The 23239-nt window shown below is 49.3% G+C and overlaps 1 protein-coding gene across 6 annotated transcripts in view; it reads right to left on the bottom strand.

Annotated features, from left to right (window-relative positions):
- The window catches only part of LSP1 (lymphocyte specific protein 1), a 94601-nt gene that overhangs the window by 56312 nt on the left and 15050 nt on the right, over nucleotides 1-23239 (bottom strand). Inside the window, exon 1 of one of the 6 annotated variants that reach the window (XM_075928154.2) lies at nucleotides 14643-14854. The exons of the other annotated variants lie outside the window; for them this stretch is intronic. Coding sequence (XP_075784269.2) covers nucleotides 14643-14701 — 59 coding nt within the window. The 5' untranslated portion in view covers nucleotides 14702-14854. Of the gene's footprint in view, nucleotides 1-14642; nucleotides 14855-23239 lie in introns of those variants that run through there. 6 annotated transcript variants of the gene reach the window in all.

Here is a 23239-nt window from a genome sequence, read left to right on the forward strand (position 1 = left end):
TTCTAGGTCAGCCATAAAGATGTTAGCATACTGTGGGGCATACTGTGGTTTTAAGGGCATCAGTCGACGATTATAAATCATGGTTCTAAGCGACTCATTGACCTATAACAATTGATTAAGCCATCTATTCATCATTTATTAACCTTTATAAATGATAAATAAAAGTATCCTTAATATCACATGCGGCTGATCATTGTCCACGGCATGTTCTTATGGTCTTTGTTGACCCAGATAATGGGGCTTCCACTGCTTCTCTTGAGGAGATTGTTGCAGGGTCTCTGCCAGTCCTGACTGTTTGAGGGCACCTACCGTAAGTTTCCCTCTGCTCAGTTTATTCCCATCACTGCTGGCCACACATCCTCCGGGTCAAACAAGCATCTGGCATGATTTCTCACACAGTCCTATGAGCAATGGAAATCAATAGGGGTAGATTCTACTTCTTGTGACAGTCCCACTGCATGCCTAGGTACACTTGTTTAGATGTTTACATGCCTTGTAAAATATCAGGACCCAACTCACTTGCCTAGAGTCACCTGGGAAACCTGTAGCAGAGCAGGGAACTGAACCCAGCCCTCCAGGTACTCCCAGCCACTGGACCATCCTTCCTATGGAATGCAGGAGAACATGGTTTCACTCCTCCACACAAGGCACAATTTTTCCTTAGGCTGACAAAATGACTGCAACAAGGGTATCCGTAACTCAGATGACCAGGCAATGGAGCAATGTTTGTTGGGAGCTAGGATTCTATGGCCTATGAATAATCTTGTTTAACAGCAAGGACTCAATAAAATCACCGCCTTTGGTAGGTAGGAGTGGATTGGACAGTGTGAATAAGACAGGGGAAACCCAGTGAAAGATATCCCTATAGGCAAGGTTTTACCCACCTGTCCCTGCAGGGCAGAAATGTTTATTTTAGCACTGAAAGATTAGCTTTTTGTTCAGACACACAAATAAAAATCTCATTGTGCTGGGCCATTATTAGTTCAGTTCCTGGACTGCAAAGCTCAATATGGAGTCTTGGACACAAGGTTTAGACAAGGAGAAAGAATGATGCCTACAATTCAGCCTACGCCTTTCTCTCATACCAAGCTTTTCTGCAATGCCTGTAGCTGTCCTATCTCATCAGGGTGTGTCTAGACTACCTAGTTTTGTCGACAAAAGTGGACTTTTGTCGACAAAACTATACCAGCGTCTACACTACCGCTGAGTTCTGTCGACATAACGTCAACAGAACTCAGCAGTTTTGTCGACGCTGGTATACCTCATTTTACGAGGCATAACACCTTCTGTCGACAGAACTCTGTCGACAGAAGGTGTTATTGCCTGTAACATTGCGTCCAGACTACGGAGTTCTGTCGACAAAGCAGCTTGCTTTGTCGACAGAACTCAATGTGTCTGGACGCTCTTTGTCGACGGAAGTTTTGTTGACAGTATCTGTCGACAAAACTTCCGTCGACAAAACGCGGTAGTCTAGACGTACCCTCAGTCATTTCCACTCGCCCCTGCTATAAATCACAGCTTTGCCTACAGGATCCAGTAGGGTAGAGCTGAAACCCCCCCACCCCACCCCACCCCACCCCACAACCCCCTCTTGAATCATCCCTGATCTTATCCCTGCTGACCTGTTTGGTGCAAGGATCTAGAGAAAAGAAACACTGCCTGATTAAACGGAAACCAAAATGAAGAAAATCTTGAGACAGAGAAGGCCAAGCAGTACAAGTAAAATAAGGAGCAATCCAAGCCTTCACCCATCTCTTGACCAGATATTGAACCAAACTGGACAGGGCTGTCCAAAGAACTGCCTTTACTGCGTTTTCTAATGGGTTTCCATTTTCATGCACAGTAGCTCAGCTCTGCTTTGTAAGAAATTCTCTTTACCACTGACAGTTTATATTCTCAATGGCCAAGGCAGACCAAGTGTGGGAGAAATGAAGTATCATTGTTAATTCTTTGTATTGACGTAGGACCCACAAGCACTAGTCATTGACCATGTCCCCTTTGTGCCAGATGCTATAACAAGCCAGAACAGAAAGAAAGGTCCCTGCCCCAAAGAGCTTACAACTTAAGCATTATTCCCATTGTACAGATGTTAGCTGCTGCACTATGCTCCTATCGCACTAACATTCACCTTTTCTGTCATTTCACTCCCAGCATTGGCTAGCTGGCAGATACTAGAGTGCAGAAAGCTTTCCTCTTTATAAATTAGTCTCCCTGTCCTGTGTCAGCACACTCTATTGCTCAGGATTTCCACAGTAATAAACCAAGGTGTAACAAAGTCTGGATCACTCCTTGCAGTCTATTCCCACCGTCTAAGGACGGAGAGATCAAGATGAATGCCAGGCTCCCGGGTGGCAGGGCAGATGGCAACCCAGAGGCAGGCATCCTGATATCACAGTGCAAGCTACCACAGAAGAAAATATTCAAAGAAGACATCTTCCCGGTGTTTTAAGACCAGAATGTATCGCTATGAGCATCTAATCTGTCTTCCTGTGTGACACAAGCCCTCATATTTCACCTGCTCCTACTAGCAGTGGTGAGGATTATTCTTCCTTGCTATGTAAATGAATTCTATTGAACCCTCAGTTGATTGCTTTTTAAAAACAACTCCCACCTGGATTATTTTTCATTAAATTCTTCTGAAAAGACAGCCTGCCGTGTGATGGGCAGTGCGATCCCAGAGCTAGTAATATACAAGTCCCAAAAGCATGTGAGGCAAAGCAAGACACATTCCAGAAGGATGCTCATATGAGGCACCATGCAAAAGCTCGGGAAGTGTTAATGTAAAAAGGCCCCAGATGGATACTTAGCATTTTGTACTCTGTGTTGGTGGGGGTATAGGAGCCTCTTCTTGCTCCTAGAGGAATGCTCTCTTGTGTATTATTTACTGCCTTTGCTGCAGGCACACAGCTCAGTTTGGAAGGCGCCAAGCAAGAAAGGTTTAAAGTTATGCCAGCTATCATCCCCCCTTTCTGATTTTCTGCCACTTGTCCCTGTGCTTTTTAGACAAATTCCGGTAACCTTATGCAAAGGCTGAAGGAGAGGAACCTCCCACCCCCACCTGTAATCACATCCCAGAAGAATTCCAGTGGCAATAATCCCACATTTCTTATCTGAGAGAGAGAGTCTGACCCTGGGGTTACTGACCTCAGCAGGACATGGACATCCCTGCTGTGCTACCACGGTCAGGTAAACAAAGGCACTCTGTAAGAATGTACATTGCACCGTAGCGCATGCTTTTAACATACCCTACCCCCATCCCACTGCCAAGAACCAAATAAGCAAATTGGATGATAGATCATGAAGCTCAAAGAGAAAAGAGTAAATTATACTCTACCCTAGAACCTTTTAAAACGTGGAGGGTTCCACACTGAAAAACAATAGCACTGCCTGGATTCTAGCGTGTACTGAAGACAACGATTAGCTCTGCAGGAACCATGATGTACTAACTGCTTTAGTGCCACATGGATTCTGATGTATAGGCCTTATAACACTGCTGGCATTGAGACGCTATAACCCCTTTCACACTCTAGAGATTCTAGCGTATAAATCTTGACTAGCACTGTCATCCATTAACCCGTTTAGATTCTAGCAGACAGGCCTTATAAACTGTGAGTGTATTGTGGTGCATTAGCTCCATTTGCATCAGCTGTCGAGCATAAATGTTTGCATTAGTTTGTTCTATATCACACATTTTTTTGAATCCTTCAGGAGCTCCAAAACATAGACCCCTTAAGTGTTCAGTCTTCATTACACTTGTTTTGGAGTCTAGGCTGAATGGCCCTTACACTCTGTTTATATCTATGGTTCTAGAATTCAGAACCTTTGAAACATAATGAGGTATTGTTTCCATTTGCAGGGGGTTAAGAGCTGGATAATAAATAATAATATGTTACTTAGCTCTTGCAAAGTGGAAAATTTCACATACATAAGGCAGTATCTTACCAGAAAGATTCTGACATTTTTTCACACCACTCCATAGATGAGTTTTTGGGGAAACTTGTCTGTATAGTCTCCCAATCCCAATTTCAAAGGGTCCGATTCTGCTCTCATTGACAGTGGTGTAAACCATAAGTGGCATACATGAGACCAAAATGAGGCCTGAGACTTTTTATAGTACTAATTAGGGATGTAAAGACTTAACCTGTTAACCTGTTAACCAGTGCGGGGGGAGGAAGGGGTGCTGGCTGGGCTGGAGCAGCCCCTGACTGTGGCAGGAGGCACAAGGGGCCTTTCCAGCCCAGTGCCACGCTGGAGTGCTCCCCACATCCCTTTAAACAGTTATCCCAGAGCTATTCAACATGCAGCCCATGATCTGCTTGCAGCCCACGATGCCATTTGGGTTACGTGGGGCTCAACATGCAGGTGGGAGCCAAAACAAAAAAGTAGTCAATATAATGATCTTCTGTTGATATGTGTTTTAGTAGTTAAATTCCTGGACTGTCATTGCTCATTAAAAGTGCTGTCATATGGGTGGAAATCAGGTAAGTATTGCATTTTATTAATATCAGCAGAACTGACTTAAATGTGGCCTGTGTGTTGTAGTCTTGCCTTAATCTTTGTATTTGTGCCTGTCAGTGTGAAAGAAGCTATTTGCATATATTTGCATGTATATGCAACTACACTTAAATTGCGGACCTCGGCATGTGCTATATCATTGGGGCTTTCAACGTTGAGTAGCCCTGAGTTAACCGGTTAAACGATATATTTAACTGCTTAGCTAATTAAATGGGATTTTACATCCCTACTACTGATGAGTCAAGAGGTTAGAATCCAGGTGCTCAACAGAAGCTCTTAATTCACTCATTTCTACACCACCTAATTCTACAGCTCTCCCCTGAGCTCTTAGGGCAGGATCAGCGCATGCAGACCTGTGCTTTGCTCACAGCTCTGCACAGGGCAGTGCAGAGAGGTAATGGGAATGTGCTTCTCAGTACCTGTGAGATTTAAGAGACGCTTCCTTTGTTACTATATACCTTACAGATGCAGCAAGAAGCCACAACCAAGCTCAGAGTCCCATCGCACCAGCACTGTGCCTACACATAGTGAGACAGCCACTGCCCCAAAGAGCTTACAGTTAAGACGAAGGCTGAGAGGGGTGACAAAGGCGCGGAGTAATGAAGCATCTTACCTGATATTGCACAGGTGAGTCTGGACCAGAACTCAGGTGTCCTGAGACCCACACCAGTTTCCCTTCACTGCCTCTGCTTACTGAAAAGTTCTCTAGGACTGATTTTGCCATTTTTAGACTTGCAAACCAAATCCTTCCTCCCAATATGCTCCATCCATCTCTGGGGATTTGCTTGCTTGCCTAGCACTGTTCAGGTTTGGCAGGAATAAACTGCAATACGTGAACATGCAAGGGCTCGGTCCAACTCCCATTGATTTCAATGGGAGCAGAATTGGGCCCTAGATGGCCAAAAGGTCTGGAGAATTCAAAGCTCTGGGGCAGGGTAAGTGACATGGTGGGACCAGAATACAATAAAATTGCCTGTACCATAGGGAGCCCATGTACTTTATGGAACAGTAATGTTATAGTTAATGGCAGCTGCAGAGTTTCAGATAGAACAGTGCTAGGAAATTCTGGGCATGAATCCACATGGTGTTCAGGAGGGAAAGCTCACATTCCTCCCTTAGTGAGAGCAGGATTAGTCAGCAGGCTTCAGAGGGACAGGTGGGCAGGAAGAGGGGAATGTGGGTATCCTGTGAATGCAACGTCACTCCTGGGAAGGGGAAATGGAGCCTTCCACAGACGAACCATGAGCTCAGCTGGGGCAGAGTATAATTCTCCCACCCCAGGCTCCAGAGGTGGGCGGGAGACTGTCTGCTTGTGAGCATCTGGCTTTTGTGCTGAAAATCCATTTGCCAGCATGACGCTCACAGTTGACGATTTAACTGTTTTAGGGGAGGCAGAGAGCATGACAGGAGCCAGGCATCCTGTGTACAGTAGCCAGCCTGGGCACTGACTCAGGGAGTGATCCCTGACAAGTCACTTAACCTTGGATTCTCTGTCTGTAAAATGGGGATAACAACACTTACCTACCTCCTTTGAGAGCCGTGCATAGAAGAGCGCTAGATGAAAGCAAAGAAGACAATCTCTCTGGGAAGACTCTGTTTTGCTCCAAGCCAAGGGAGAGCTCAGGGCTACAAAATACCTGTGAATGTGTCCTTTCGCAGCTTCCCAGAGAATGGGTGCTAGGGAGGCTTATGGGCCTGTTTACCCTCTGCCGCAGATATGCAAGGAGAGAGAGACACATACTCCTAGACAATACAGGGTGGGGAGAGGGGAGCTGCCTCCCAGATAACCTGCCTCACTCCCAGCCACCAAGACAATGTGGCCTGATGTTACCATTCACATATCAGCACAATATGACCAGCAACCACACAGCACTAGAGATAGAGAGCGGGTGGGGGGGGAGTCACTCTGGGAATGCTAAGGATCAGGGCACACTCCTTTAGCACTATGTGATCCAGCTCTGTGGCACACACACCCCCTCCCTGCTCCAGTGTCCTGGGAGCCCAGCCCAGCCTGCGTGCAAAGCCGCTCTCACGCCTGCTCCCAACAAAGGGCATATGGACATTTCTCTCCCCGGCCCCTACCTCTCATTCCTCTCTGCCTCAGTGAGCTGGCTAAGGTGCCTGTCAGCTCTGCCCTGAGCGAGTGAGAAATGGTGCAAAGAGAGAGAAGGGGGCACAAAAGGGTCCTGCACTAGGGGAGAGGCCACTGTGGATCTGCAGGCTCTTGGGGAAAGGTGGAGGCCGGGGAGCAGCATTTTGAACTGGTTGGTCTGTATTTGTCCCCCGTAAATTGCTCTGAGATACTCAGCCGCAGTTTCTAGGTCCTCCAGCTGCTTCCCGGGACCCAAGCTTCCAGCAACAGCTGATTCCTGACCAAATAGCCTAATCTCCTGCCAGTTGTTTCTGCCTTTCCACCTATTGCAGCAGCACCGCCACCCTCAACTTGCTCCTTCCTCACTCCCCGGCGGGCAGTTGTGTTCCTCTCCCTCCCCCTCCCCCCATTGCAAGTTCTCTCCCCCAGCCCCTGGTATTTGGCACCCACCATGGGTGGAGGGTTGCCAAGCCATGGGAAGGCATTGCCTTCCCAAACTGCCTCACCTGGCCCCACTGTGCTGCACTGGAGACGCCCAGGCTCCCTGCCCCAGTCTGCTGTTGCAGTGCAGAGGCTGGGGCAGGCAGTGATGCCTGTTCTCCCAGACCTGGGGCCCACGCTGGCTGCTCGGCGCTTGGACTGGCAGCTTTGCTGGGGGAGGGAGTTGGTTAGGGGTCTGGTCAGCAGCCATGGCCTGGGAGGCGGGGTCCATGCTTCCCAGCTCTCCTCTCTGGCATTCCAAAGCTGGGACTAGCTGCAGCTGCACCACCTCCCCGCTCTCTGGAGCTCCAGGGCAGGCCAGGGCCACACTCCCCACTGGCTCTCCAAAGCTCCAGGACCGGGGGAAGGTGGGGCCACATTGTCCTGGGCAGGGGCGCTACCCTGGGGCAGGAGCAAAGGCCAGCAGCTATATTGTGTGTATGGGAGAGGCTGGGCAGGGGCCAGCAGCAGCCACAGTGGGGGTGGGAAGGAGTGGAGCCTCAGGCGGAAGGGATGGGACCGAGGGTTTGCTTTCCAAAGCCAGGGAGTCACCCACTACCCATGGTCCCCAGATCACCCAGTGGTGGGCAAATTTAAAATGTGACCCATTAATACAAGGTCAGGGAACCTTTTTTAGGTTGGGGGCTGCTGATCCACAGAACAATCAGTTGGGGGACACACACAAGTGAGAAGCAAAACAAACAAACAAAAAAAACCCCAACCCTCACTGATGTGGCCCCAGAGTGAGAAGGAGAAAGACACTCCCCATATTACCCCCGCACACCCATCCTGACCTCTGAATCCCAGTTGTGGGTGACTTGCACCCCCTGACCCTACCACAAGCTGTGTCCCTCCTCAGCCCAAAATTCACTCCAAATGCAGCCAACCTGCCCATGCTTGGAACATTCTCTTCACAGATCTCGTCTGGAAAGCTCAGCAGGGCAAAACAGGCAACACCAAGACACTGAAGATGGGATTTTCCCCACCAGACCTTCGGGAAAGTTGGGATGTGTGACGGGAAGGGGAAGACAGGATAATAGGGGTGGGGAAAGCAGCCAAGCAAGGAGATCTTCCATCAAACGAAACCTTCCTGCCGAGAGCTATGAAAAATGGGAGATGTCGCCAAAATCTGAGGAGCCAGTGGAATTGGGAAAATACCTAAAACCCAGGAGAATTTAGAACAAGGCTAGTAAGCTGAACTGGTTCACAGGAAGATGACAGCATCCCTCACCTTTACTCAAGAGATACAAGCCATGAAGCTTGTGGTACCTGGAGCAAGGATGTTTGAATCAAGATGCAGCATTGTATGTATGGGCATGCAGACGCCGCAGTCCATGTTAAGGCCCTCTCTACACTGGGACTGAAAGTAAAAGAAGTATGATTTAAAATCCCATACTTTGGCTCTCCTTGCATGCATCAGTGACTCCTTGGACTGATAAGAGATCAAGGGAGCAATAATTCTGTCTGACTGAAGAAATGCCTTATATTCTTCTCTCCATGGATAGCTTCCACCTAGCTTCATGATTCTTCTTGATTCAAGATTCAGCTGTCATCCCTTTTTCTGGGGATGGTAGTCAGAGTTCAGATTTAGAGACTTTGGAAATTATCACGAGTATTCTGTATAGTTTGTATTGCATTAGCGCCAAGAAATGCCATTCATGGAGCAGGACCTCCACTGTGCTAGGCGCTGTACAGACACCAAACCAGCAGATGAACCTTGTCCCAGAGAGTCTATCATTACTCAGATCAAGTCTAAATTTTTTGAGAGTCTCTCCACACAAAGAAGGGAAAAAAATAAAACCAGCTGCTACCAGAGTAGAGGCTTTTACACACACACACACACACACACACACACACACTTCAGTTGCAATAATTAATGAAATGGGGAAGGATATCAGATGACATGAAACAATCTCAAGGTTGCTGTTCATATTCAGGGAAGCTGCATCTGTGAAAAATGCTTTTTTAAACCACTAGTGAACAGAGGCGCATACAGTGCAACAGTTTTATGAAGAACTTGATTTGTAGGTTAATTAAACAGCAATATTCTGTTGTTAAACACTTGAGACTTAATAACTACAGAGAAGATAAAATTCTAGCAGGGGTGGCTAGTGAATCAAACAAATCAAAATGACAGGCAACAGCAGCATATCTTATTGATTGGAGTTCATTAGAGGATAGATAGATAGATAGATAGATAGATAGATAGATAGATAGATAGATAGATAGATAGATAGATAGATAGATAGATAGATAATGCTATGAAAAGACCAAGTCACATAGCAGTGCTAGGTGTTACCATTACTGTACTCAGTATTATTATAGCCATATTGGTCCCAGGACATTGGCGAGATGAGGTGAGTCGGGTAATATCTTTTATTGGACCAGCTTGTGTTGGTGAAAGAGACAAACTTTCAAGCTTACACAGCGCTTTTGCAATATATTAATAAAAGTTTTATCTCAGCCACCTAGTCTCGCAGGTATTATCACTGGTAACTTATTAAAAACAGGACAAAAGCAGCCTGATGTCTGAGGGATGCTCTTTTGCAATACATTGACTGACAGAGACCATTCCCAACAATGGGAGATCCCTGGGTACACACTGGAGAGAGGAAGAGTTAGATAAGCTTGTAAACTGCCTATTCTTTTCGGATGTCATTTCTAGTTAATTACAGTCACTTGCACTGGGTATTCTCTGCAATCATCAAGTGGCTCCCTAGGCTCTGTTAGCCTGATGGGATGCTTTCCGGTCACCTATTTTTCAGATGCAAATGACTGCTCCTGTCAAGTGTTTTCATGCAAAGCTACTCCCAATATCCCCCATTGCCAGTGGCCAGAAACAGAGCAAGAAGGGCTTGCTTTACAATCTACGTCCATGATACAAGTTGCTCCTCATGGCCCTCCAGGGAAAAACAGCCAGGAGAGAGAGATCTCATTCTCATGCCACTCACGGGCATAAGGCCTCCATCCAAAGCCTGCTGAAGTCAAAGGCTATAGACCAGCACTTTGGGAAAGTGACTTTCCTGTACAAATTGGAAATATCATTATTTCTGTATTTCTCCATTACAGTCTTCACTGATAGCAAGGGCTTGTCTTCACTTACCACAAGATGGGCACTTCGGAGATCGACCTCCCGGGGTTCAATTTAGAAGGTCTAGTAGAGACCCACTAAATTAACTGCTGATGGCACCCCCATCAAGGTACTCTCTCAATTCATGAAAAGTAAGGGAAGTCAACAGGAGAATTTCTCCCATTGACCTCCCACAGTGGGGACGTGGCAGAAATTCAACCTAAGGTATGTCAACTCCAGCTATGCTATTCTCCTAGCTGGAGTTGTGTATCTCAGGTCAACTTTCTCAAGTAGTGTAGACCTGGCTCCAGAGTATTGTTGAATGCACTTGGCCTGCTGGACAACTTGTAAATCACCACATGCTGGGTACATTACCACACAGGAGCACAGCAGTGAACAGTTTATGTGAGGCACTAAGGCCAGGAAGGGGTCTATGTGCAGCCCACAGAGTCTGAGGGAGCTCATGGTTGCTCTTCTCTTTAGTATGAAGGTGCAATTAGGCTGCTATGCAGCACGGCTGGGCTGCTTGAATTCGTATTTAGCACTGTATGCTGGAATGAGTAGTCTCTGGGGCCTGCACCTCCTTATTAACAAGGATGGGTGCAATCTCTTTATTCTCACCAAAGCAGTTGCAAAGTCGAGGCTGCTGACAAGTTGCCAATGGGTCCCTTGGTTGGACACAATTACAGGGCCCCAGTGTCAGGACTAAAAGTGGCGAAAGCTGCCAGCACCCTCCTCCTTCTAACAGGCATGGGTGGGAGAAAGCTCGATAATTCAGCAGCATCTGAAGTCTCTGGAGCTTGGGCTTTGTCTACACTTAACAGTTTAAAATGTAAAGGGTTGCCGTGGAAGTGCTTTAAACTGGAAGGATGCGTCTACACAGCGGGGCTAAACCCGAAATTAGCACCGCAATTTGATAATTGCATGGCTTAAGTCAAAATAGCTTAATTCAGCTTTTGGCACAGTCCACACCAGGCCTGCACAACTGGGAAAGCGGCAAGGGCCATATTACTCCAAAGAAAACAGCTGTGGGCCGCAAGTAGGGATGCTCTCCCAAACAATACCGAACACACGGCTAAAAATTTTTGTCAAGCAAGAAAAAAAAAAACACCACACATGTCTCCACTTGGCTCCCTGGCATTTGTCTCTCCTGCACCCTGCTCCTTGGTGCCTTCCCTTTTCTCCTGACCTGCCCCCCTCTCCTCAACACAAGCCCCCTTCCCTCCCCTACCTGGCTTCTGCCTTCCAGGTTACGGGGCTGCTGGAGCCTTTTTGAATCAGGGGGCCACCAACCGTGACGTCATGACGCCACGTCACACCAGCATCCTGGCATCTGCCGGCATCCCACCCTCTGGCTCGTGCCTCGCCTCCCGCGCCGAAGCTGCAGGCAGGCAGCCCAGCGGCGAGAATCGCTACACTTTCCCGCCCCAGCAGCGCTCCGCTCCTCTGCCCGGCCGGCGGATCGGAGGGGGCCGCGCCGCCCGTAGTTGGCATAGGCCGCACAGTGAGCCCCTGTGGGACACATGCGACCCTCGCAGGCCTGGTCTACACAGAGCACTCTTTAAAAACAGCACTCTTCCTCCAACTTCCCTTACTCCTCATACAATGACGGCTACAGGAGTCAAGAGTAAGAAGCCCGTTATTTCAAATTTATTTTAAAATAATGGACTTGCTGTGTAGATGCACATGTTATTTCGGAATAACTGATGTTATTCTGAAATAATGCTGCTGCGTAGACATAGCCATAGTCTATGAGTGCTGGAGTGCTGGGAAAGAACTCTCCCAGAAGCCTTTGTAAACCACCTTAACAAGGGGAGTAGTTCACACTGGCACTTTACAGCACTGTAACTTTCTGAAGGGGGGGGGGGTGTTTTTTCACACTCTTGAGCCAGACAATTAAAGTGCTGTAAAGTGCCAATGTGGACTCGGCCTTATTCTAGTTTGACACCAGCGTGACGGAGAGCAGAGTCTGTCTCTGTGTCACTCTTAAACATTAGACACACCAAGCTGTGCACATGCGGTGTTATAGGCTTGGAGAGCAGTCACCTTTGCTGACAGAGAACTTGGAAACTCCCTTCATGCAGCAAAGTGGAACAATAGCAATATTCCAATGCATTGCTATTGTAGCAGAATCTCAAAGCCTGGTAGGAACATGAATGAATTCAGCCCCACATCAGAACCTGTGACAGAGTAGGCAGAAAGAAAGTCTTGAATTGTTGAGCTATGAAATCAGCTATTCTGCTTCTAGCAAAACTTAGAACAAAGTTGCTCTGTGGGGGAAAAAAAAGACACCTCTACAATATGAAAACTTCTGCACAGTGTAGGGACCATCCTTTACCTTTACATGAGCAACCCTACTGCCTTCTGTTGGCCTCAGTGGGATTATATATGTGTAACCCAAGAAGACATCTATCTCTGCACCATCACCGCCATGGAACAGGGATGATATATACAAACACCCACACAGAATCCAGTTTAAAATCCACTTACCAAATGACCCCACTCAACCACAATTTTAATCCCCTTCTTCCCTAAAATCACCCTCTAATCAGATAAAACACCACGGTGCATGTACTCTTCTGAAAGGGCACCTACAATCCCAGTCAATACTCTGAGTAATTATGAATGGCTATTCAGAGGAGGCCTGGATTGGGTGTGTGAATGTTTGGGCCATTTATCTAGCTATAAAGCATTTGTACCATGCTCCTTGCCCTCCTATTCTCCAAAGAGCTTCAGCCCAGCTTCGTGCTCTGGAGAAAACTGTTTTAATGTAACCATTTTGCCCAGCAGTACCCAAACCTGCTCCATCCACTCCACCGTGTACCCGGTGTCAGAAAGCATCTGATGGTGCTGTTACACCCACCCTCGTGCACACCTTCCAACCCAGCTCCAAGCGCATTGCTACAAAAGGTGATTCCATCACATTCCATCTCAGCCAGGGTGAAGGAACGTGAACGGTTCAAGATGGAGGTGACCATCTCCCTGTCTCTCTGAGAGAGCAATTCAATGCACAGCAAAGTCAGTGGGAGTCTTTTTGTGACGCCCCAAAAAGGGTAATATAGGAAGCCCCTGGGTTGAAAGGACATGAAAACCAAATTCCCCTTGGTTTCAGGGAGAGAGACGCCCTTGTGAATCAGACTTAGGGCTGCAGCAGTGCCATGGGGAATCCCCAGATTGAACAGGGCCTGGAGACTGGAATCTCCCCTACACAACACACCCTGCAGGTCACAGTTGGGGACAGGCACTCACTGGGGAATTAATATACCCCTGGGAGGGCTGACATGCCAAAAGGGTGATTCAAAGGAAAGCATGAGCCTCCAGCGCTCTGCATTTCCCAAGCCACTGTGAATTTCCCCAGCTGGGTCTGAGCTTCAGACACCCTCCTGTATGGTTCACTGAGCTTCCATGATGTCCGTAATGATCCAGGTGCCAGGGACACTGAGGCAAAGGTCTGGAAGCAAAAAGAGGTTTCCACTTCACCTTAGAAAGCAGCATGCTTGCAAGGGAGTGGCGTCCCAGCCTCAGTAACGGAACAGAGAAGAACTTAAAAAACAACAAATGATCTGGTAGCACTTTATAGACTAACAAAATATGTAGATGGAATCATGACCTTTCGTGGGCACAGCCCACTTCTTCAGATGACCACTTCTGAAGAAGTGGGCTATGCCCAGGAAAGCTCATGATACCATCTACATGTTTTGTTCCTCTATAAAGTGCTGCCAGACCATTTGTTGTTTTTTAAGTGTATCCTGTACAGACTTACTCAGCTACCCCCTGAAGCTTCTGAACAGAGAAGGTAGAGCCAGCCTCCCCAGGGAGCTCCAAGCTCAGCGTGTCTTGAAAAAGGAACCAAGGGCTCCAAATTGTCCAACCAGCTGCCCTAGCAATTCCCCTCCCCCCAGACGCTCAGCTGGTGTAAATAGGCATCTCTTCCTTGACACCCATAGCTCCATCCCAATGTACACCAGCAGAGGATCTGGCTCTTTAAGGACTGCTGCCTAAAACACTGCGCATACTGCTAGCCGCCAAAAGCTCTGGTAGACCGAGCGGCTCTCCTCCAGCTGAGACACACACCCACTCGCCCAGCCAAGAGGAGAAAGCAGCAGGTTCAGGTAAATAGCACAGCAGGGTCATGTGTCGCTAGCCTAGCTCTGTGCTTCTGGAAAAGCCATCGGTAGGCGCAGGTCTGCCTGGCTGAGATTGCTGTCTGGGGGTGTCCTTGTTACCCCGGCCCCCGAGATCTTCTGCCTGCTTACCAGCCCTGCTCATGAAGAGGGTCCACTGATGGCTTGAAATACACGCCTGCCTTTCCGTACCGCCCCGCAACGCTTTTCCTCTCGCCGTGAAGCGGGCACGTTTTTCCCGGTGAAACCACCAGTCCAGGGAGTTTGGAATTGGCCAAATCCAATGGCCACGGAGGGAAATCAATGTCCTCAGCTCCCTGGAACAAAGGCTCCTGCCTCGGCGAGGCAGGTACAGACCTACCTTATGAGGTTCTGCAAGCCTTGTTTGCTGGAATTCCTCCGCAGGATCGCACTGGTCATTGTGAGGGAGGCTGATCGCAGGGCAGGCTCCCAGATCCTGGCTGCTCACCCTCCTTTCCCTACTTTTTTTTTTCTTTTCCTTTTTTTTAAAAAAAATAAATGATCCTCTCTCTCCCTGTCTCTCTTCAGGAAGTTCTGCAGCTGGTTTCCTTTTGTTTCTCTAAGCCCCCCCTGTTCAGCCCCCCCTCCCCTTGTCTCCTCCACCTCTACCTCCTCCTCCTCCTTCACAGCCTAGTGGAAATGTCAGAGAACAATCTTTCAGAGAGCAGCTTTGTAGTTGGAGGCCAGGCAGGGTCCCCTCCCTGCTCCCATCTGACCGCTGAGTGAGCTCAGTGCGAAGCTCACAGCTCTCTCCTGCACTCTGAAGCTATTCTCCTCTCTGGCTGGATCTCTCCTCTCGGACACTCCTTCTGGTTTATGTGTCTTTGTTCTCCTCTTTTTGCCTCCTTTTGTTTCCCTCCCTCCTTCCACATTTTCGTCTCCCTTTTTTCCCCCTTCCCTTTCCGATCTGTTTCTTTCTGCATTCATTAATTGCGTAGATGAGGGACAAAAGCCACTCGGGGACACAAAACCGATTAGAGCGACTCGCCTGGGAAGATAGCAGAGGAAAGATTTACAACTCTTCAGCCAGCTCTTGAGCTCCCGGAGAGCAGCAGCAAGCCACTAAAGTCAACGGAGCAACTCCAGTCTGGCCCCTCGCCTCCGGAGAAGGAATTTACTCTTACAAATGAATGGCGAGGCGAGGCAATTTGCAAAGGGCTTGCCACCCTAGGAGGGTAAAAATGAGGTGTCCAGGAATAAAGTGCAATGGGGCACCCTATGCTTCAGACTGATTCAGATGACTGTGTCCGAGATGACAGTGAAGGACTAGTGGACAGAAAGCTGGTCTGGCACTCAGGACAGCTAAGGTCTGTTCCCAGCACTCTGTCCCTCCCCCATGTTGGACAAGTTGCTGTGTCTCTGTTTGCCCTCCCACGCTGAGTCTGTCTTGTCCATTTAGAGCGTTGGTGGACTGATGGGCCACTATGATGAAGAGAAGAGAAGAGAAGAGAAGAGAAGAGAAGAGAAGAGAAGAGAAGAGAAGAGAAGAGAAGAGAGTATCCCTTGGAGCATATAGGGTTAGCCACCAACAACTACTAAGATCTAATCTCATCTTAGAGCCTCACTTGGCTGGTGAAAGTGGGCAGGTCATGTAACCAGCCTGCCTCAGTTTCCCCATCTGTGGGAAGGGAACATCAATCATCTCTCTAAGGGCATGGACACATCTACACAGCAACATTATTTGAAATAACTAGAGGTGTTCTGAAATAACTTAGTCCATGTCTACACAGCAGGCAGTTATTTTGAAATAGTGTCAAAGTACTGTCAAGCTGGAGGACTTCTTACTCTGACTCCTGTAACTCTCACTATACAAGGAGTAAGGGAAGTTGGAGGAAGAATGCTCTATTTCAAAATAAGTGCTGTGTAGACTCTCACAATTTCAAAATAAGTTCAATTTGTGTAGCTTATTTCAAAATAAGCCCTGCTGTGTAGATGCACCCTATGTCTACACTTGGAAATTATTTTGAAATAACTAAATTGGAAATACTGCAGGAGAGCTCGATTATTGTGAATGTGCTACCTCGACTTAGAGTGCCAGGAAGTACTGGGCAGTAATTATTTCAAATGACTCTGGGAAGTAGTTATTTTGAAATAGCAGCAGCAGAGTGTCCACACTCCTGCTATTTCAAAATAACTATTTTGAAATAAGTGTTTTTCACTTAAAAAAAGCAGGAGTACATATTTTGAAATAATGTTATCATATATATAGTAGCCTAGTGTCTGTGAGTCTGTAACACTGAAATGCTGGCTGTTCCCTCTGGGGGGGCGCTGTTGCCTGAAATGCTGGCTGTTCCCTCTGGGGGGGCGCTGTTGCCTGAAATGCTGGCGGTTCCCTCTGGGGGGGCACTGTTGCCTGAAATGCTGGCGGTTCCCTCTGGGGGGGCGCTGTTGCCTGAAATGCTGGCTGTTCCCTCTGGGGGGGGCGCTGTTGCCTGAAATGCTGGCTGTTCCCTCTGGGGGGGCACTGTTGCCTGAAATGCTGGCGGTTCCCTCTGGGGGGGCACTGTTGCCTGAAATGCTGGCGGTTCCCTCTGGGGGGGCGCTGTTGCCTGAAATGCTGGCTGTTCCCTCTGGGGGGGCGCTGTTGCCTGAAATGCTGGCTGTTCCCTCTGGGGGGGCGCTGTTGCCTGAAATGCTGGCGGTTCCCTCTGGACAGCCCATGCTGCATGGGGAGTGTGGGGCCCAAACAACCGCTTGTGCTGCTTGCTCCCCCGCGGCAGCCCGGCTGAACGGCGCAGAAGTCAGCCAAGTACCACGATGGGAGGTGAAGGGGGGCAGGGCGGTGACGTGTGGCGTGACAGCGGCTCTAGGCCCCAGCCCCTAGCGCCTGGCCATGAACATCACCACCCCGCCCCCCTTCGCCTCCCGCTGTGGCACTCGGCTGACTTCTGCGCCGCTCAGCCAGGCTGCCGCGTGGGAGCAAGCAGCACAAGCGACCGTTTGGGCTCCATGCTCCCCATGCAGTACGGGGAGTGCGGACCCCAAACAGCCATTTGGGCTCCGCGGTCCCCTGAGTGAGAGGCAGGAGGGGGAGGAGAAGTGAAAGAGAGAGATGGAGAGAGAGGCAGGAGGCAGAGGAGAGCTGAGACAGAGAGAGGGGGAGGCAGTCGAAGGAGGAGAGAGAGAGAAACGGAACGAGAGACCGGAGGCTCAAGAGAGAAGACCAACGTGAAGGAGAAACCTGAAAATCCCATCTTATGACGGGCTAATTGGCTAGTCATACATATATTAGCCCAATGTCTGTGAGTCTGTAACGCTGAACTACTGGCTGTTCCCTCTGGGTGGCCCAGGCTGCATGGGGAGTGCGGGGCCCAAACGGCTGCCTGGCAGTGTACGTCACTGCCCCACCCGCTTCGCCTCCCACTGTGGTGCTCAGCTGACTTCTGCACCACTCAACCGCCAACCCACAGGGGAGCCCAAACGGCCGCTTGCTCTGCTTGCTCCCCCGCGGTGGCTTGGCTGAGCGGCGCAGAAGTCAGCCGAGCGCCACAGCAGGAGGTGAAGAGGGACAGGGCGGTGACGTGCGGCATGACAGCGGCTCCAGGCCCCGTCCCCTGGCCGTGAATGTCACCGCCCTGCCCCCCTTCACCTCCCGCCGTGGCACTCGGCTGACTTCAGTGCCGCTCAGCTGGGCCGCCGTGTGGGAGCAAGTGGCGCAAGCGACCATTTCGGCTCCACAGTCTCCATGCAGCACGGGGAGTGTGGAGCCCAAACGGCCATTTGGGCTCCGCGGACCTGAAAATCCCATCTTATAATGGGCTAATTGGCTAGTTTCAAATAACAGACTTGGTAGTGTGGACACTCCACTTGTTGTTTTGAAATAAGGGGGGTTATTCTGAAATAACTCCCTGGTGTAACCCAGGGCTCAATGGCATATTGGGAGAGCTATACAAAGTGTTCTTATTAACAGGACCACCATATTTTGAGATTGTTACTTTCCACTCTCATGGCATCTCATAAAATGTGTATATATTTTCTTTGGAGGTTAGTTACTGTAGTCAGATGTTTGAAATGTAGATGGCTGATACAATAAATGAAGAAATATCAGTAAGGAGAAAACGCACTAAAATAAATACAGATGGCTATTAAATGTAAACAAAACCACACTTTACATATGGGTTTCTCTGTTAATATTTTATTTATTTACCAAACAGCCCCTAAATAATAAAAGCAGCTAAGCACCTTGGTTGCTCTTGCACCAGGTTCACAGAAGACTTTGTGCTGGAATATATTTTATACAGGCAGTCCCCAGGTTATGTACAAGATAGGGACTGTAGGTTTGTTCTTAAGTTGAATCTGTATGTAAGTCGGAACTGGCGTCAGCCGCTGCTGAAACTGATCAGTTTCAACCGCGGCTGAATCTGGATGCCAGTTCTGACTTACATACAGATTCAACTTAAGAAACCCAGGCGTCCCCAAGTCAGCTGCTGCTGAAACTGATCAGCGGCTGATTCCTGTAGTCAGCCGCTGGTCAGTTTCAGCAGCGGCTGACTTGGGGACGTCTGGGGCAAAGCAGCTGGAGTGCTGCTGGGTTGCTCCAGTAGCGCGGCTCCTCGGTGCTACTGGAGCAACCCAGCAGCACCCCAGCTGCTCTGCCCCAGGCGTCCCGATTCAGCTGCTGCTGAAACTGACCAGCAGCGGCTGAATCAGGACGCCTGGGGCAGAGCAGCTGGGGTGCAGCCGGGTTGGTCCGGAGCGGCGCTGCGGGACCAACCCAGCAGCCCCCAGCTGCTCTACCCCAGGGGTAGGCAAGAAAAGCCTGGTCTGCTGGGGGGGGGGCACTAGCTGCACCCTCCCCCCCAGCAGACCAGGGAGATGGGGGTGGCAGGACTGCCCAAGTCCTCCACGGCTTTGCTCCGTCTCCCTGGTCTGCTGACCTGGGAGACGTGGAGCAAAGCCGCAGAGCACGCGGGCAGCGGGACAGTCCAGGCGCGCCGCGGCTGTCCCACTGCGGGCGTGCTCCGCGGCTTTGCTCCCTGTCTCCCTGGTCTGCTGATCGGGAAACGGGGAGCAAAGCCGCGGAGCACGCCCGCAGGGGGACAGCTCAAGCGCGCCCGGGCTGTACCGCTGCAGGCGTGCTCCAAGGCTTTGCTCCCTGTCTCCCTGCAGACCAGGGAGACGGGGAGCAGCTTTTCTCGCCCCGGAGGATGGGGGCGGCGGACCGCGGCGCATCTTGGCGTTCCGCCGCTCCCGTCCTCCGGGGCGAGAAAAGCCCCGTTCGTAACTGCGGATCCAACATAAGTCGGAGCCGCGTAACTCGGGGACTGCCTGTACTTCTAAATTCAGTGATGCTGGTGGAACTCGGAGAGCAATCAGCCAAGGCCTCAAATATTTGAAAAAGATAAAAGTCCCACCCCCTGCCATTATGTGTGACTGGTTTTAAGCACACGCGCTCCCACAGACTTTATTGGGATTACTCATATGCTTAAAGTTAAGCACACATCCAAGCCTCAGGGCCTATGGTCTTTTGAAGTCACTGCTGAATGCCCAATGACTTCCTGCAAGACTCAGGGGTAATTAGAAGGCCTGATCCAGCAAACTTTGATTGAGGCAAGATCCAGCTTTTAGTATAGAGACAACCAGCCAGATGGTGCCATTCTATTGTTTTAATAAGGGGCTAGTGATGAATGTGGAAAGAGCCAAAGGGGTAATGACACTACTAGCGACAGCATGGCCAGAACAACTGCTGTTGAATGAAACCACAGCTCTTATTATAGCCAGAGATGCCACACAATCCATAGCAAACTCAGGAGGGGCAGAGAGGAATGTCACAGACTTGGGTTTGATACCAATGGGGAGGCTGACAGCACATGCTTGCCGTAGGTTGGAGGTGGACACACCAGAAGACGTATGGGATCAGATCCTCGCTTGGTGTAAACCTGGCACAGAAATATTTACTTCAGTGAAGGGATACTGCTGATTTACACCAGCTGAAGATCTGGTTCAGACTCAACCGTCCACATCTCTCCACTCAATAAGCACCCATGCCGGGGGGATAAAGAAGCCAAAGAAAGAAAATGAAACACCCTGCTATTAAACAAACAAGAATTTTCAAACCAAAGCTTTTAGCTAGAGAGGGAGATAGAGTCCAGCCGTACTTAAATTCTGAACTGGAGTTAATTCTGCAGAGAAACTAAATATGGGTGCCCTTCTATGAAGGATCCCCTTCCCTGCAAGGGCTCATGTCCCCAGGCAGCACCCAAGCCTAAATGCAGTGGAGGATTTGGCTGTTTGCTCACTGTTGGAAGATGGATTTCCTGAGCCAGCAGGGCACCTAGGATCAAGGAGAAATCAGATGGATTATCTGTCTTAAGCGAAGTGGGGCGGGGGTGAAAGGTGGGAGAGGAGATAAGATCTTTGGAATGAACAGAGGGTGACTCAAAGTAATTGGAGGCGGGGGGAGGAGGGGCATAATACACCGTGATATGAAGTGGCTGGGGGAGGGGAGTTGGTTCCCACTGCCTGAAACCCCCCAGGGCAAGGGAATTCCCAGATACCACTGACTGGCTACAAATTCCCTGCCTCACCAGGCTGGGGGTGTGATGTATTAATCTCTTTCCCTTCCATTCCAGCTCCGTCAATGAATGCAGAGAAATCCCATGGGAGGAATATACATGTCCAGCACTGGCAGGGTAACACAGGACCCCATGGATGGGGACCAGGGAAACACTCCTATTTAAATACCTGCATCTTCCAGACTCATCCCAGCAATGGGCAAAGGAGAAAATGCTAGCGATTGCACTGGGGGACCATCCGTTTCCCTAATTCAACCGGGGAACATGCAAATCAACTTTAGAGATTTTTTTAAAGTTTAAAATAAGTGGGGGAGGGGATCGCCACCCTTCCTCTTCACAGCTCAAGATGGTTTGACCTGCCAGCGGCAGTTGTCCAGCTCTCAGCTCCGCAGTCCGTGTAGTATGGGAGGGTCTTTCTTCCCCACCCCCTACTGCTCCAGATGGAGCATAGCTGCTTCAATGTGATTTATACTTCCATTCAGTTAGGGGTTAGCATCAGACCTGGTCCCATCTGCCTGGCTCTGGTGACAGAAACCTCAGCAGCAAGTGACTGCTGCAGCAAGAAAAAGACACCAACCCAAAAAAGAGGATTCATTTGTTTGCTGGTGTTTAACAAAAAAAATCAAACCCTGCTGGGGTGTGGCTCATTTAGGACAATACAGGGGCGATAACACAAGACAGTTTGCTAGTGCATGGCCTGTGCCCTCTAAGCCAGAGGCTCATAAAGAGCTTTCCAGCAACAGACAAAAAGTGACAGCTTTTAAGGTGAGCGGCCTGGGGAGGAAGTGACTCAGTTCTGTTGCCCTGAAATGGAGGGAGAGAGTCCCAGAGAGATAGAGCCACACCAGTTCTCATTAATTACACAATCGCTCTGCTATGTAGCAGGGGTTGCAAAACCATTTGGAAGCGAACGTATTTTCTAGCAAAAAACAAGCGTGTAGCAAAAAGTAATGCAACCAGAGCGACTTGCTCACACATTGTTGCAATCAAAGGTCCTGTCAGGGCCAGTGTTGGGCATGAGCATGTGATCTGGCTATCCTAGAATACCAATCATTCAGGCGCCACCTCTAGCCCAGCTGCCCTGCCCTGCCCTGCTCTGCAAGACTGCACCGGCACAGTTTGGAGATCTGTTGCTTTAAGTACACCCCACACACCACTGTCTGAGAGGGCTAAGACACCCCCGTGGGCAGATTCTGGCTGCCTGACACCCATAGCAGAGCTCTCAGGAAGAGGGTCTGCCTCTTAAGTGCGGTCTCTCTGCATCCATAGCCAGGGGCCACTCTACCAATACAGCACCAGTCAGGACAGTAACGTGTCTAGTATCCACGGAGGGCCCAGTCCTTGAAGAGAAAGGGGTGAAAGTAACTTCAGTTTTTTACAGGCTCAGAGTAGGGGATCGGGGTGGGGGAGCTCAGAGCACTGGGTTGGAGTGTGTGTAGAGGGGTGCAAATCAGGGGAAGGATAGATTTGCCAGATGGTTTAACCAAAAATACCGTACCCCTCCAAAAAAAAACACTGTTGAGAAAAAAAGGGGAGAGACCGAAGTAGATGAGAAGCTGGATATGAGTCAGTTGTGTGCCCTTGTAGCCAAGAAAGCTAATGGCATATTAGGGTTCATTAGGAAGAGCATTTTCAGCAGATCTAGAGAAGTGATTATTCCCCTTTATTCAGCACTGGTGAGGCCACATCTGGAGTATTGTATATAATCTTGGGCTCCCAACTACAGAAAGCATTGGAGAGAGTCCAGCAGAGGGCAACAAAAATGTGTGGGAGGCTGGAGCACATTATTTACGATGAGAGGCTGAGGGATTTGGGCTTATTTAGTCTGCAGAAGAGAAGAGTGAGGGGGGATTTGATAGCAGCCTTCAGCTTCCTGAAGGGAGGTTCCAAAGAGAATGGAGAGAGGCTGTTCTCAGTGGTGACAGATGGCAGAATGAGGAGCAATGGTCTCAAGTTGCAGAAGGTGAGAGCGGTGAAGCACCAGGATGGGTTACCTAGGGAGGTGGTGGAATCTCCATCCCTAGAGGTTTTTAAGTCCCAGCTTGACAGAGCCCTGGCTGGGGTGATTTAGCTGGGGCTGGTCCTGCTTTGGGCAGGGGTTTGGAGTTGATGACCTCCTGAGGTCTCTTCCAACCCTATGCTTCAATGAACCATCACAATGGATGCTTCAGCAGAATTGGGGTAGAGAGCCATGGTGTCGATAATATGGCAGGAATGTGCCCTGTTTCCTAGTTGGTACAATCCTTCCTATACAGTCATCTTCACAGTCCACTCTCCCTGTCACTCCCCCTTCTCCCTCTCCACTCCCCCTCCTCCCATGGACCCCAGATTTCTCAGAAAGTCTGACAGAAGTAGGTCTCTCGGGATTGTCTTTACAGAATTTGTCCTTCATCTTCAAACCTTGAGTAAATGAGAAGGGACA

This window comes from Pelodiscus sinensis, chromosome 5 (assembly GCF_052426305.1).
Source record: "Pelodiscus sinensis isolate ZL-2025 chromosome 5, ASM5242630v1, whole genome shotgun sequence".
NCBI lineage: Eukaryota > Metazoa > Chordata > Testudines > Trionychidae > Pelodiscus > Pelodiscus sinensis.